We start from the raw sequence: 15,270 nt of genomic DNA, 5'->3' as shown, positions 1-15,270 counted from the left end.
TCGAGAATAGAAGCCAGTGATCTATAACATACCGACTCGAAACTTTACTTCAAATCTACTGTCCTAATACGGACACTAATACCAATTATTTGACTTAAACTGAAGTGACAAAATAGTTAACCTATCTTCTACATGTTGGATTTCAGATGTTACAACACTGAGCGCACTTAATCAGCTGTTAAAAATAAACCGGGTTCAATCTTAAATACTACGCTGCCACCATATTGACTTCACCGGTTACGTAACGACCAGAGACATACGTTCAGCGGCTTTTCGAGGAGTTTCTTCTCCCCCTCTATATAGGCTCCCTGATGTTAGTGAGCACGGGACACAACTCTGGATGGCGCTTAAAATGTTGATATCCGTGGTGATCCGGGTTAGAACTGATCTTCAGTAACCCATGCTTGTAGTAAGCGACGACTGACGGGATCGGGTGGTAAGGTTCCAAGACTTTGTTGACTCAAATCATCGTAGAACAATTGCGATTCTCATGATGTTGATCACTGAATTGTCTGGTCCAGGTTCGATTATTTACAGACTGCCGCCATACAAGTGGAATATTGTTGAGTCCGGTGTTAACCAACCAGCATAAAATGTTGGATTTTTTAATGTGCATGTTTTGTGTTCACAACTCCAGCGGTGCATGGAAGTGTTTAGGTTTTGAGTGACCATCATTTATGGTCAAGGGTACCTGAATAGAAATTGATTCAGAAGCTATGCTTTATTGCAGACTGCACCTGCTTTGTATTCAAAGTTTTACGTCTGCTTGAAAACGCATTTTTACACAAACTAATTATGCATGTGAAATTTAAAATCGTGGTAATTAAGAGTGCACATAACTAACTTATTCTGAGTTGTCAAATGCCAGTGGAAGCCGCGGTGGCTGAGCGGGCTAGGCTGCTGACTTTGTGTGCTGGCGATCAGGTGCCTGACTCTGAGGGTGTGGGTTCGAATCCCGGATGGGACTCAACGCCCCCCAAAAAGTACTAGAATTTGTACATGCTAAGAAAATGAAATCCCAAATATGACATATGTTGCATTATTCTGAGCTGAAGGAATAAGACCTCCTGGTTGATGAATACACTACATTGCAGTCGTTTTCACCCGGTTTGATAAGAGCAGAGTGTACTTGCCTTCGAGTACCTTGCTGTTTTATCAGCTAAAGGCAAGATACCATGGTGTTGTATTTATGTGAAACAGACACACATTTCACTATATGAACCTTTAAAGTATCACACTGAAAGTAGTTGTAATGGTGTCTAGGTCTATAGGGATGACTTGCATGAAGTCATTTTTGCGCTTTAATGATTGTAACTCCCATTCTCCAATATAGGCTTAAGACAGTGGTAGTGCTAAGATCGCTTTGTGAAAGTGGGCCTCGATTCAGTAGATCCATTGGCAATCTGTAACACCTCTGGCTATAGGAACCCAATCACAAGAAGCAGGTTGGTTGAAGCTCTCTTAGATGCCTTTGCCTCACAATGATTTTGTGAAAACACCTACTGGAAAGGGATGCTCAGATAAAGGCAGAGGCCTTGGAGATATATTGTTGATATCATATGTCATCTGTGGCATAAATAGGCATACAGCATGCCTTCTTTCCAAACATGTAAGTAGTTTAATGAAATTAGTTTGTTGTTGTTTCTAGAACATCTGACATAGTCTGTGCAATCAGGACGTCATCAGACCTCTTATAAGCCAGATTCAATCATACAAAAAACATGATTCTTATTCTGCAAGCATTTCATTTATTGAGACCACAATGAACACTATTTTCCACAGTACGAGACAAAACAGAAACAAATCATGATTCTAAATCAAGTTTTACATTCATCCTCTTTTTTTATTGTAGAAAGCAACTGCTGAGTAAGCATAACAGAATACACCATACTTCAAAAGGAGGGATACTCATGACTTGGCAACAGCTTTAAAAAAAAAGAACCATCTACTCTGACGATGACCCAAAGGAAATTAGCTAATAATATGTAGGGACTTGCACGCTGAATACTAGGATACATGAAATAAAACCAATATACAATATCACAAAAAGCGGTATGGATTATATATAAAGAGCATTTCATTGGAAAGCCAACATCTATAAAATATGCATCTACGGTGTTAATATATTATCGAGCATATCTTTCATCATTCACTTCCAACTTGGCAGCTTTGGCACTTTCTACCCACATTCTGATACCTTCATCCGCTGTTCCCCAGGTAAAGATATTATCAATACTTTCTACATGCAGGGACCATAAATGGATTTGACATTCAACTACCATGACATATTCCTAACAAAAGTATAGCAAGAATCACTGATCTATCAGGACAGATGCATCTTCCAAGATTTGCTTCTTTACACAAGAAATGATTTTAAATGTCATGTCAAATCCACCAAAATCCAGCAGCATGCGACTGGGCTAAGATGAATGAAAGCCAACTATTGCCTACTCTCTCCTCAGTATAGAAACAGAACAGACACAGTACAACTGATAGGGTTAATGTGCTTATGCATGCTCCCTTCATGATGCAATGTGGTGGTGATGAGGATGTCAATGTTACGTCTTTTGCAGGTCTTATGTAGTTGATGTCTATTTCACAGACAAACTGCTTGCCGAACACTATTCTACTGATTTTTCTGAGATGTCCATGGCTTCCTGTTTCCATAAATGTTATGTTAAAACCATTTTACAACTTCAAATTTTCCTGACAGTTTTCAGACAGAAAACATGTAAATTATGATATTGTTCAGAAATGAAAACCTTAAAGACTAAGAGCATCACAGCTCATTGGGCTTGAGGTCAATATATATATATTTTTCCTATTCATGAAACTCTCAATTACACATTAAATACTTAATAATACAACATCACAATCAATGGTACTTTCTACATCACTAAGGTAATACTTTCAATGTTTGAATAAACAGCTGATGGTAAAAGAACACTCAAGTGCCTGTACTGTTGTAGAATATAACACGGTAGCAAGGTTACTTGACCATCAATTCCTTTTTCAAACAAAACAATTCAATACTATAACACTGAACTAACTCAACAACAGACACTAAATCAAAAGATGTTTCAGGGGCTGTTACATTGCAATTTACAACCAAGTTGTCATGTTTCGACATTTTACCATGAAATAAGCATTTGTTACTCTCATACAATATGTAAGACAAAACAAAGCTTTGTTGTGAAATACAAACTTGATTTGTAGTCTTGGTCAACAAAGAACAATGTAAAGGAGCCCTCTCCATAGCTGTTGTATCACATGAACCCTTCTCTAAGGAGTGATTTCAGTCACCATTTCAGGTAACAATGCAACATGTGATTGTGATCACAGTCCTGTATACTACCTACAGGCTTTGAAGGGCTGCATAGATGATTTATGATGGGAGCCTTTGACAGGGAGATGAGTTGCTTGCATTTTTTTGTACTGCTGCAAATGACTATTTCCCCAACTGATTGATGTCATGCATAAATGACAGGCATAGTATTTTATTACCTTATTAAGATAGTTACTGGTGTCTCTCTGAATGTACCCGAGCTTTCTTTGTCTAATGTTGATCTTCCATCAATCCACAGGTATAAGTAGTTCTTAGCTGCATTTGGTCCTTGCCATTTTCTGACTATACTGGGAATTTCCAACATTCCTCAAATTCCTACCATTGCATTTGAGTTATGGATTAAGAAATGGAAAAAAAATAAAGAGGAAAAGAATCTGTTTCCTTGCAAACTGTCTAAACAGAACACTCTGATACCCTGTACCTAGTAACCCAGACCTGACGGAACTGCACACCAAGTCCCAAATCACTGATAGATTAGCTAGTTTTATAAACCATACAATTGGAAAAATCATGTGGATGTAACTGAAGCATTAAGACTGTAAGTCAATCGATAAAGAAAGTTACAAACGTCCCCAGAAGCCATTAGGTTTGGTCGACAATGACAAACCAGATTTTGCTCGATTCGTTTGGGCTGCCACCACAGGATGGCTCACACACAGACAAAAATGTGGCTGTTACCAGGCAGTGTTGTTCCGTATTTAGAGTGACGATATTCAGATATTGCAGTGTCCACTTCTAGCCTTGGTGTCTCCACGCGCCCCGCTTCAACCTCTCAGCGCAGTCTCCACCTCATCGCCTCTTCCTCTCTTGCTGCTCTCCCCCTCCACGGCCGCCGTTGTGCTTGTTCGCAGTGATGACGACAGTGACGTTACAGCTGCGACTGACTGCGCCTTTCAACCGACTGGCGTATGAACGTGTACGTGCGGGTGGCGGGTTGAGGACATCAGACACTGCAGATGGTACCTGACTGACTCTTCGTCTGCTGGTCACATAGCAATACCCACCATGTTGGTGTCGACTCTTTGGCCTCTAGTTGAAGGGCCCCTGGGACAGCTGGGAGGCGTAGAACATACGGTCTCCCTGGTAAGTCGAGTCCTGTGACAACATGCCATCAGCCTGCGACTTGAAGTCCTCTGCTAGGAAGCTATCCTGAAATCAACAACACACTTTACAGTTAGTCAATGTTATCCATGGAGGAGAAAATCTGTTGATGTCAACCTGATGTTGTCAGGTATATTCAGTGTACATTCCCAAAAATTCCTCATAATGCAAAAGTTGACTTTCACTTACCAGTTTATATGAGTGAGTGAGTTTAGTTTTACGCTGCACTCAGCAATATTCCAGCTATATGGTGGCAGTCTGTAAATAAATGAGTCTGGACCAGACAATCCAGCGATCAACAACATGAGCATCGATCTGCACAACTGGGAACCGATGACATGTGTCAACCAAGTCAGAGAACCTGACCACCTGATCCCGTTAGTCGCCTCTTATGACAAGCATAGTCGCCTTTTAAGGCAAGCATGGGTTGCTGAAGGCCTATTCTACCCCGGGACCTTCACGGGTGCCCAGTTTATATGTATCACTACTTACAGCCATCAATCTTTTCAACCAAGAGTACTTTGGGGAAAATAACTGGAGTCAAAATCTTTATTTGCAGCTGGGTGAATTGGGTCAGCTGCATAATGGAGACCCTGTTTCAAATATTCCTACAATGGAACCTTTCTGATATTTTGCTAACATGCAAAAAGTAAAGACATTTAGTAACAGTCTCATCTTCAAGCAACATGCATGTAATTCTGGCGACATCTGATCACATTATTCTTTCAGACAATAATGCAAGATTCCGTATGTAATGAGGAGTGTTCAACTTGATGTATGCCTGCCAATCTACCTACCTGTGACAGCTCAGCCTGTGACAGCCCAGAGAGCCCTGGCTGACTCATCTGGAATGGCTGACTCATGGACAGATGACCCTGGGTCAGTGGGCCCTGTGAGAATGACTGTGATGCATCCTGTAAATCAGTTGAGTACATGTCAAACATTATATTTCTACATCATGAAGCCTGGTGCACACCTGTTCAGACATATCTCATTCAGTTGAAAGACATATACAGTTTATTCAGATGACGTGTTTCCAACATCATAATCAATACACCACTGTTATGGTTTCACATTTTCCCAATACTTTCCCAAGGGTCACATTCCACAAAACTATCCCAAGGGTCACATTCCACTATCACAGTACCATGACAGTTACCTACAATCCCCTTAATAGTACAACTGTAGTAAGTCCATATGGGAAGTATGGGAGTTACAATCCCCTCAATCACCTGGCAAATCAAACTCTTTAGGAAACAGACCTTAGAAGACAAAAGCTAAAGAGGAACCCAGGGGTAATGTTTTTCAATCTAACAAACAGGCAACTAAGCAAAGCAAAGACACAACTGGCCCAATCTTCATAATTTGTTTATACAGTGCTTTCTTCAATACTTTAATCGAATACTTTACTACTTCAATTTCTTCTCCACCCATTCCAGCACTTTTCAAGTATTATGTGTGAGTAATGGCAATGATACTCCAGATAACCCCGGCTAGATTAAAGGATTGTTCAAGTATGAACCATGTACACAGATACAGTTCTTTTTGAACTAACAGCTAATGTACGGACCTGACTGGCCTGACTCTGGGACCCAGACAAGTTGAACTGCGAGATGTTCTGCTGCATGTTGCTGTAGCGTGGCGGTTTCTGACGACGACCTTGGTTTTGGTTCTGACCCATACGACGTGGGGGTGGCATGTTCTTGTTTCCAGCTGTAACACAAAGACCAAGTTCTGACATCAGAGTCATCTTGTTGCTTAGTCAGCAGGATCTATCTCACAGATTATACTGACAACTTAACAAGGATGTGCTTCAATCCAATCAGTTGAATGCATACATAACGAGTTTCAAGACTATATTACTTTGAGTACTTTCTAAACATAAATACTTTCCTTGTTTTTCTTTCTTTCCTCAATCACCAAAAAAGAGTAACACTGATAGAGATGACACAACCTTATGGATTAACAACTTCTTTATTTTAACAATGCCAACATTTCGGTTTTGGTTCTTATACCGTTTTCTAACACATGGGGAATATTGTGTTAGACAGCCTGTCGTCGCTATTGTGAAAATAAAGTGGTTGATCATCTCTATACCAACAACTTCTAGAATGCCACTCAAACAAATCAAAAATAACATCACTGTTTATCAGAACTTTGATTTAGTTAACTATATCCATAAATGGTTTGAAATGTTTTTTGTCAGCATTAAGCTGGAACCAAAGCTAACAAACTTTCAGAAAGGAATATACAATGCATAATCCAGTAACTTCTATATCTGTGTACCTTGTGGCATTGGTTGTGCCTGAAAGTGTTGGGGCACCTGTGGGAGGAACATGTTGACAGGGACCGGCAGACTCAGGGCTGCTCCAGTGTAGGCTCGCTCTGGCCCTATGAAGCTGAGCTGGTCGTGTGTCCTCACCACAGGCTCACGGTAGCCAACAGCTGGAACATGTCAGTGTCACCATAAGGAAAAAGCAACTACAGTCATCAGAAGATAACAAATCCCCTGGCCCCCAACAAAGTTGAAAGAACAAATCAACTAACAAGACCAACTTGATTTTAGGCTAAGGTCAAACTGTTTCTATGGAAATCACAAAAATATATATGCCAAAAATCTGCAAATAGCAAAAGGCACCACTTTGGGATCTGTCTCATATATCTGCTAAGCTCTGTTAATAGATGTTGGGCAATTTTTTTAGTTTTTTAGTTATGTTAGAGTCCACTCCTTTATGAGATAAGTCTAAATTGTCATGGAAATCCAGTAAAGTATTAATATCCCAAAAATGCAAATAGGAAAAAGCATCACTTTGCTATCTGTGGTAATTATCTGCTATATCATGTTGAAAGATTTCCATGGAAATCGTGAAAAATACAAAGTGTCAAAAATCTGCTAAAGGCACCACTTTGGGATCTGCCTAATATATCTGACAGGTTTCATTTAAGAAATACAGTTCGTTTTACCACCATGTATAGTGTAATAAAGCACACTTTCGCCCTGAACTGTTACAGTTAAAGTACGAGGACGCTTGCGTCCGAGTGAATTAATGATATAATAGTTCATGGCGAAAGTGTGCTTTATTACAGAGTTATTATTGGCGCAGTGACGTCAAGACATTGTGACGAAATGCAAAAAGTGCACATTATCGTCTGATAAAGTATTGTCGGCGCCTTTGATCTTTCACCGAAGCATCTTAGAATATTAGAAGATATTGACGATTATTTTTTACCCAAAACATACATATTTGTGCAGCAGTCACCAGTCATTATACACTAAATGTTTCCAGTTCCTTGTTCTCCCTGGAAATCACATGGCTATAAGGCTATGTGTTTCAACCTGGATGGTTACAAATACGCTATACACTTGGTGGGTGTAAATGTAAGACATCTAATAACTTCGACGTCAGAGGTATTTTCTGGGATAGAAGTGAGTGAGTGAATGAGTTTAGTTTTACGCCGCACTCAGCAATATTACAGCTATATGGCGGTGGTCTGTGAATAATCGAGTCTGGATCAGACAATCCAGTGACAAACAACATGAGCATCGATCTGCGCAATTGGGAACCCATGACACGTGTCAATCAAGTCAGTGAGTCTGACCACCCGATCCCGTTAGTTGCCTCTTACGACAAGCATAGTCGCCTTTTATGGCAAGCATGGGTTACTGAAGGCCTATTCTACCCCGGGACCTTCACAGGTCTTCTGGGATAGAAAGCTACCATGGAAGAACCGCCTGAAATTCATTAGCAACACATCTTCAGTCATCGCTTGGACACTGGATTTCAGAGCTGGTCTGTATGCGGATCATATGACTTGTGAGCAAGGGTGCATGGCACTAGAATGACTTAACATAATGGAAGAAGAGTGATCTAGTTTGTCCATGATTACTCACATCGGTCATAGATGCTGCCTGGGATCAGCACTTCCCTTGCATCAAACATCGTGTTGCTCATGAACCTGCCTCCCTGTTAAAAAAAAGATGGAATCATGTTGTGTACACAAGTAACTGGGACATGAGCCTAAACACACTCTGAATGGATTTTGAAACTATGTGCAACCTATTTCCAAGAATAGCATGCAACACGGATGTAAACTGGCCACCATTAAGTGCATATCAAACTGCCCTGCTATTGGTGATGACACTCTATTCTAGGTCTTACATATTCACATTTTTTATTTCAATTATTCAGCTCTAAATAAAATTCAGCTCTTTACCAGTGACCCAGGTAAAGGCTATCGGAACTGTTGTTCACATGCCACACTCAGCAATATTCCAGCTATATAGCAACAGTCTCTAAACAACAGTCTGGACCAAACAATCCACTGATCAAGATCATGAGCAACATTCTACACAATTGGGATGTGATGACATATCAACCAAGTCAGCAAATCTGACCACTTAATCCTGTCAGTTGCATCATATGAAAAACATAGGCTACTGAAGACCACAATTCGAAGCCAGATCCTCATGGGTGACCAGGTGAAGGAATTCTAGCAGCAGTGAAACACATTCTTCTGACATTGTCACTGTCATGCTTGTTGGAGGATCTGTTGGATCTTTAGACATGCCTATGTAAGTTCATAACTAAGTTACTTACAGGGTTAGCTGTGTTGACGAGCTTGCGTGGTTTACTGAACTGGATGAGGCTCTCCTTGAGGTTGTTGAGGGGACCTTCCACCAGACACTTCTGTTCCTTGAAGTATGTCAAAAGGTGGTTCCACAGGGTTTGCTGTCAAACATAAGGCACACATGATCATCTAACAGTGTAACACACAACTTTCTTCAAGAAATATTATCTTTCATGACAATTTTTTCAAACATAATCAATAAAATCAATTCATGTTACCTTCACACCCGAAAAACATGTCAACTGAACTTCATGAACATGACACACAAAGACAGCATTCAATGATTATAAGACAAAGTAAGAGTTTACCTTTGATAACACTTTGGGGTTTCCAACAATAATGATGCCGTATCTGAAACAAATAAATATGTGACATATAGGAAAATCAGAACAATACTTGTGAACCGATAATATTAACCCCCATAAAACAGCAGTATCTCAATGTTCTGGGTACTAGATTCCTCAAGAAAGCAAGCAAATGTAACAAAATGAAACAAAGTTTAGTCCTACCTGGCTCTTGTAAGTGCAACATTGAGACGCCTTGGGTCATTCAAGAATCCAATCCCTTGGTGCTCATTGGATCGGACACAAGACAGCACAATGAAATCCTTCTCTCGGCCTTGGAAAGCATCAACACTTGCCACCTCAATTTCCTGAAATCAAGAGACACACATCTGAACTAAAATCTCCAAATCAACACATAGCTTGCATCCAGGTGAAAATCTGTTTGGAAATATACACTTATTTTCAGGTCTGTGAAGAATTCCAAACTTAACATCCAGTTTACAAATTTATCATCCCAATGATTGCCATACTGCTTTCAAAGCAAACCTTGGTGTGGTATTGTAACTACCTGGTAGAGTTTCTTGTTGAGAGCTCCACTGTACTGCATGTACTGGACAAGATATGCCCGCTGGCCTTCATATGGTGTGATGATACCGATCTGCTCGGGCTTGATCCCAGACCGCAGAAATCGTGTTGTCAACTTTTCTACATTGGCAGCCTCAGTTCTGGGGAATGAATTACATATAGATAATTACTAAAATATAGAAGAACCAAAAGGAAAGACACAATTTCTAGTTGTTCTTTTCTGGTGAAAAAAACCTTTAGGTACCTCATCAAATTGTATACTGGTTATTCTGTTTACCTTGCTGGCTCCACAATAATCATTTATGTGACTCCAGTATGCTATAGCATGCACACAATATAATAGATGAGTGAATGTTGAGCATGTTAATAACCTGTTAAGGTAGGATGTTCCAGAGCTTGAAATCTCTTCCTGGCCAGATGTACAGTAGAAGAACATTGGCTTGTCTGGCTGAGGGTAGGGGAAATCCAGGTTCTTCCTGCTACGTTCAGCTGGGGAAGAATAATTGGCTCCAGTCAAGATAAACATGATAAACAAGATTTACAAGAAGAACTAAACCTACAGAATCTGAAGAAGCTGTTCCTCTAAAACCTTTGTTTCTTATATGAGATACACTCAAGATAACAAGACAAATCTTAGTTTCCCCTCATACAAGCTGTGGCAATAATTTGCCCCCACACAGGTTATGGTTACTGATTTGCCCTCATACAGGCAATAGTTACTAACACAGCCTAATACAGGCTTATGGGTACTATTTTGCCCTCATACAGGGTACATCTACTAATCTGCCCTCACACTGGCTACAGGTACTTATCTGCCCTCACTCAGGCAATGGTAGCATGGATGCCCTGATGCAGGCTACATGCTGTTGCATACTGTGGCTACATGAACTACTTACCAGCTGTGACTCCATTCTGCAGTGAGCCCTCATAGAAGATGTTGGAGGGGAAGGCGCTGAGTGCGGGATGCATACGGTACTGGACCTGCAGCCTGATGGGCCTTATGCCCAGGACAACCAGTCTCTCAAACAGGGACTGAGACAGACCTGCCCGTGCTGCTTTCTTGCACATCACCACAGGACCCAGTTGGCAGTGGTCACCCACCAGGATCAGCTGAAGAGACAAAGTACAGCTGCTGCTGTATTGCAAGATATGCTGACATTGTTGCTTCTGTCACCAAATAGATCTCACCTCTTAGAAGGTACTGTCTTCAACAACCCATGCTACTACCTAGAGTATTCCTTAATCCTCTCAATGCTACCGTCGAACCCATTCGACAGGAGTGCAGGATAATGACATCTCCAAATAAAACTTGCAATAATTATTCAACGAGTCGGATTTACGTGTCATATGAATTATGTATGGAATGTGCTAATTCTCACCTTTTTAAATATGTAATGTTCAATACGTTTATATACCTTAAAACGAAACGCCCGCGAATTAAAAATGATATCGCCGAATTTCTCGGCACGCAGTCGAAAATAACGGCCATTGTTGACTTCCAGCGCACCACGCCGTGTGGTACCCAGTCTAATATTTTCTTCATAATGAAATATTTTTTGATAGTTTAGTCGATATTTTTTGTTCCTTGACGAAGAGAAAGCTCATAAGTTTCCCATTTTCTAAAAATTAGTAACTTTCGGCTCAAATAAATATAAACAAAACCAATCTCAATGTTATATCATCGATTGGACGAATAGAAACGATCATGGCAACGGCGGTAAACAAACAACTCCACATGTATCGTGATGCCGAAGAAAATGTGCCATTCTTTTGACATATCCAATTATTTTATCTGGAATTAATTACACGGTGTGAATAGGTAAATGTTATTGCCTCTGCACAGAAATTACCAGATTTAGCGATTTTATTTTGATTTGGTTTGATAAACCTTCCAACATTCACAAAGTTGACAGCCGTTGGTGACCCGAAAGGGCGTGGCCAAACTCGCGGTCTTTCTAAGTGACAAGATACGAAGGATGTTTGAAAATATGCGTTCATAAGCAGAATCTGAACACATATACATTGAAAGAAAACGACTCAATACCTATATAATGCAGATCATGAAACAGTATCACAATATTTGTAATTGTACCCACCCTTGATGACACCGGAAGCACGTACACGGCATGGCACTCGTGGAAGTAAAATGTGAACGAGTTGGAAAACGACCATTGATACATTTTCTAAACTGATTCAAATTCCCGTAAGATCCATACTATACACCAGAATTACCTTTCAGTCATCCTCCATCATTTACTGTTAGTTGTGTTCAATAGCAGTTGTCATTTGTTGCTTGTGTTGTAGTATTTCTCGTGAAGTTAGCCGTTGATGTGTTGATCTTTAGTTTAGCAAATCCGAAGTCGATGATTTTCGCGGTCTATTTTTTTCAAAGAATGTTCTGACACGGGGAGACATATAAATTGTCAGTGTGTCGTAACAATAACAGAATATTCTTCTGTGTATATCGTTACAAGAAGTACAATTTTGATGATTGAAGATGTCATGAAAAAAAAATCATTTTTCCTTTCGCAGAAACGAACGAAACCAGAGCTAGTGTGAGAATGTAACGTACAGTAAATGTATTTCATAAAAATTAATTACTGCTTAGAAAACAACTGTCATCGTCTTTGTGAATCAGTATTTATTTTAGACATTAAAACAGCTAAACATCACATCTTTTGTTCACGAATTTGGAGCAAAATTGAAATTATTTTGTTACTCCAAACAGCAGAGCTTTCGGAGTTAATTCTGCCTAGTATAATGCAGGTAATGTTTCAGATCAAATTGTTTGACGTGTGTGCATATTTGTATAAAAAAATCATGTCATGTGGCTCAGTCCGTGGTTCCATACAGCTTTTAGATATTGCACTAGTGTAATCTGAACTGCAAAATGTACCTCATGTTTATGGCCACACTTTTTACCTACTTGCACACTGTCTATGTTCATATTTTACTGTTAAAACAGACTTCATCTGGGAAACAGACTGATGATCCAAACTCTTGGAGCAGTGATTACACTGACAGTGATCGAAAGACAGACTCATTTTTTTCTTGTGATGAAATTTCATGAAGTAATATGAAATTATCATACCAGATCTAGAATAATTTTGTTGTAGTGATGTTTTGAATATGGAATATCAAAACTACAAGTGACAGATAATTAAGTGTTGAGTAGGAGGTGCAACCTATGTTAGTCTTTGGCATCAAGGTAATCATGTGGTGGCAAGTAAATTTCTTTTTTCCTAATACTGAGCTCTGCAGTGAGTGGTTTTTGTTGTCCAGTTTGGAGCTATTCTTTAAGATTTCAATTTGGATTTTTTTCATTGCTATGTGTATATGGCAAAGACATATATATCAAATGCTTCCAGATCTTTAACGGAAGACTGCTCAGTCCTTAGCATTTTGTTATTCAAGGAAGACTGTTCTTCATGTTTCTTGTTTCATGATGGTTTAGGCTATTGAACACTAAATAATTGGAGTATATCATCATCAGACACTTCAGCAAACAGAAACAGTCCTTGAAAGTTTAATAGACACATTTCATATTGTGACATTGCTCCTAAACCCAGGAAAAGACAATAAAGCAGAATACTTTATATTTACAAAATATGAAGCCTGTTTACTTTCACCAGAGACAATATAACTTATTATATGTACATGGTTTCTTTTTTTTATCAAATGATAACATTTTCTGATAAATTTACATGTACTGTTACTTCAACAACAAAATTGACATTATTTGTCACATGCGATTCAAAATAATTCAGCAAACAAAGTGGTACTGTTGAAAACAAAAATAACTCATCACTGATTTGTATTTGATGTACATTTTGGCACGATATTATGAAGAAATAAAATACACAAAATAATTTGTAACATCTATCCATATATTTTATGGCATATATGTAGTTGTAATTGTGCAAAACGGTCAGCTTTCCACATTACTGAAAGACATTAATTAAAATTTGGTTATTTACACCTTGCAATTGCATTGACAGATTGTAAGTGTCTTTGCCCTTGTCTATTTGAGAGAGAAAAATAATTGTCATATTATTAATATCATTTAACATATTAAAGTATATGAAAAGATTTAAAGTTGTAACCAGTTATGAAACATAAAGCATTGACAAATCTATCGTAATTATTCATCAAGAACGTTAATTCATTGCATAAAATTATGAATGTAATTCAACTTGTTCTAAAGTGAGACATATAATTTTCCCAGTCATGTAATATGAACGCAATTTTTATCAAATCATCTCCGATTTCATGTGAAACTATAACTGAAAATATATTTTTGTTTATAAAACATGTATACTGCAGTTCTTACTACACTACATCGTCATAAAAAGAAAAGCATGAATGTTATTTTGAAACACAAATGCCACGCCCATATCCGCGCACCTGTTGTTGAGAATGATGTTTGTACACGTTTCTGTGTTGGACCATGTGAAAAAAAGAATAAGCTGGGATCAACATGCATCACAATTATATCTTTGCTATCTTTATATTCAGTGGACAATAAAGTAATGTGCCGAATATGAACAAAAATTCAAATAAAAGATACTGAAAAACTTGCATCTGCAGTGTTGATCGACTACTGTTTCCGGGTCACGGGAGCATACAAGGTCAAACTGGTTCGGCTATGTGCGAATTATATAGTCAAAAATACACCAAGAAAATTCTATGAGCTCTGATTAATCACTTTAAACAGTTATTTGTGCTAAATTCAGACGAAATATCTCCAACTTTTCTGTTCATATTCAATAGCGAATGAATTTCATCAGGCAATCCCCGTCTGTGACATCACATCCGGTGACCTTTGCACTTACTAGAAAACAAGTTAGAGTTCACGATCTTAACTTTCGTCCGTCTTTCGTCATACTAAACGGAAAATGATACATGGAACACTTGTAGAATGAGAAATTATCCCTCTTTCACCAGGTCTTACACAGAAGAGTTCTGTAATCTTTCTTCTGACCAAAAAACCTATATTTTATGTAGGAGTTCGACGAAGCACGCCATGTTTGTTTTTTAGTATGCGTAACACGATTTAACACCGTCTTTTTGTGGGTTTGTGCAAAAATTAATGAACCATAAAACTTGATATTTGCACTCATGAATGTTTATGAATCATGTATTTTAGTCTGCTATTTTCATTACATGACACGTTTAAATAAACGTAATAGTGCCATTTCAGTAAGACCTGTCATGACATCGAAAATGTTATTTGTTTACGACGAACGTTTTCGATTATTTTTTTTTCAGAATTATTTTTTAATTTGTCGTCGCGCGGATATTTGCCGATACAAATATACGAAATTA

General features: G+C 38.7%; 1 protein-coding gene across 1 annotated transcript in view; it reads right to left on the bottom strand.

Moving 5' to 3' along the window:
* Positions 1 to 1,731: 1,731 nt before the first annotated feature.
* The window catches only part of LOC137278220 (regulator of nonsense transcripts 1-like), a 38,309-nt gene continuing 24,770 nt past the window's right edge, over positions 1,732 to 15,270 (bottom strand). Inside the window, exons 15-25 of the mRNA XM_067810435.1 lie at positions 10,842 to 11,055; positions 10,317 to 10,434; positions 9,929 to 10,085; positions 9,586 to 9,728; positions 9,385 to 9,427; positions 9,046 to 9,177; positions 8,340 to 8,412; positions 6,734 to 6,892; positions 6,018 to 6,160; positions 5,245 to 5,361; positions 1,732 to 4,495 (exon numbers count right to left, since the gene is read on the bottom strand). Of these exons, the coding sequence (XP_067666536.1) occupies positions 4,376 to 4,495; positions 5,245 to 5,361; positions 6,018 to 6,160; positions 6,734 to 6,892; positions 8,340 to 8,412; positions 9,046 to 9,177; positions 9,385 to 9,427; positions 9,586 to 9,728; positions 9,929 to 10,085; positions 10,317 to 10,434; positions 10,842 to 11,055 (1,419 nt within the window). The 3' untranslated portion in view covers positions 1,732 to 4,375. The remainder of the gene's footprint in view (positions 4,496 to 5,244; positions 5,362 to 6,017; positions 6,161 to 6,733; positions 6,893 to 8,339; positions 8,413 to 9,045; positions 9,178 to 9,384; positions 9,428 to 9,585; positions 9,729 to 9,928; positions 10,086 to 10,316; positions 10,435 to 10,841; positions 11,056 to 15,270) is intronic.

This window comes from Haliotis asinina, chromosome 3 (genome assembly GCF_037392515.1).
Source record: "Haliotis asinina isolate JCU_RB_2024 chromosome 3, JCU_Hal_asi_v2, whole genome shotgun sequence".
In the NCBI taxonomy this organism is placed as follows: Eukaryota; Metazoa; Mollusca; class Gastropoda; order Lepetellida; family Haliotidae; genus Haliotis; species Haliotis asinina.
Note: the sequence above shows the minus strand (reverse complement) of the source record. Positions and strands in the feature narration are given on the sequence as shown.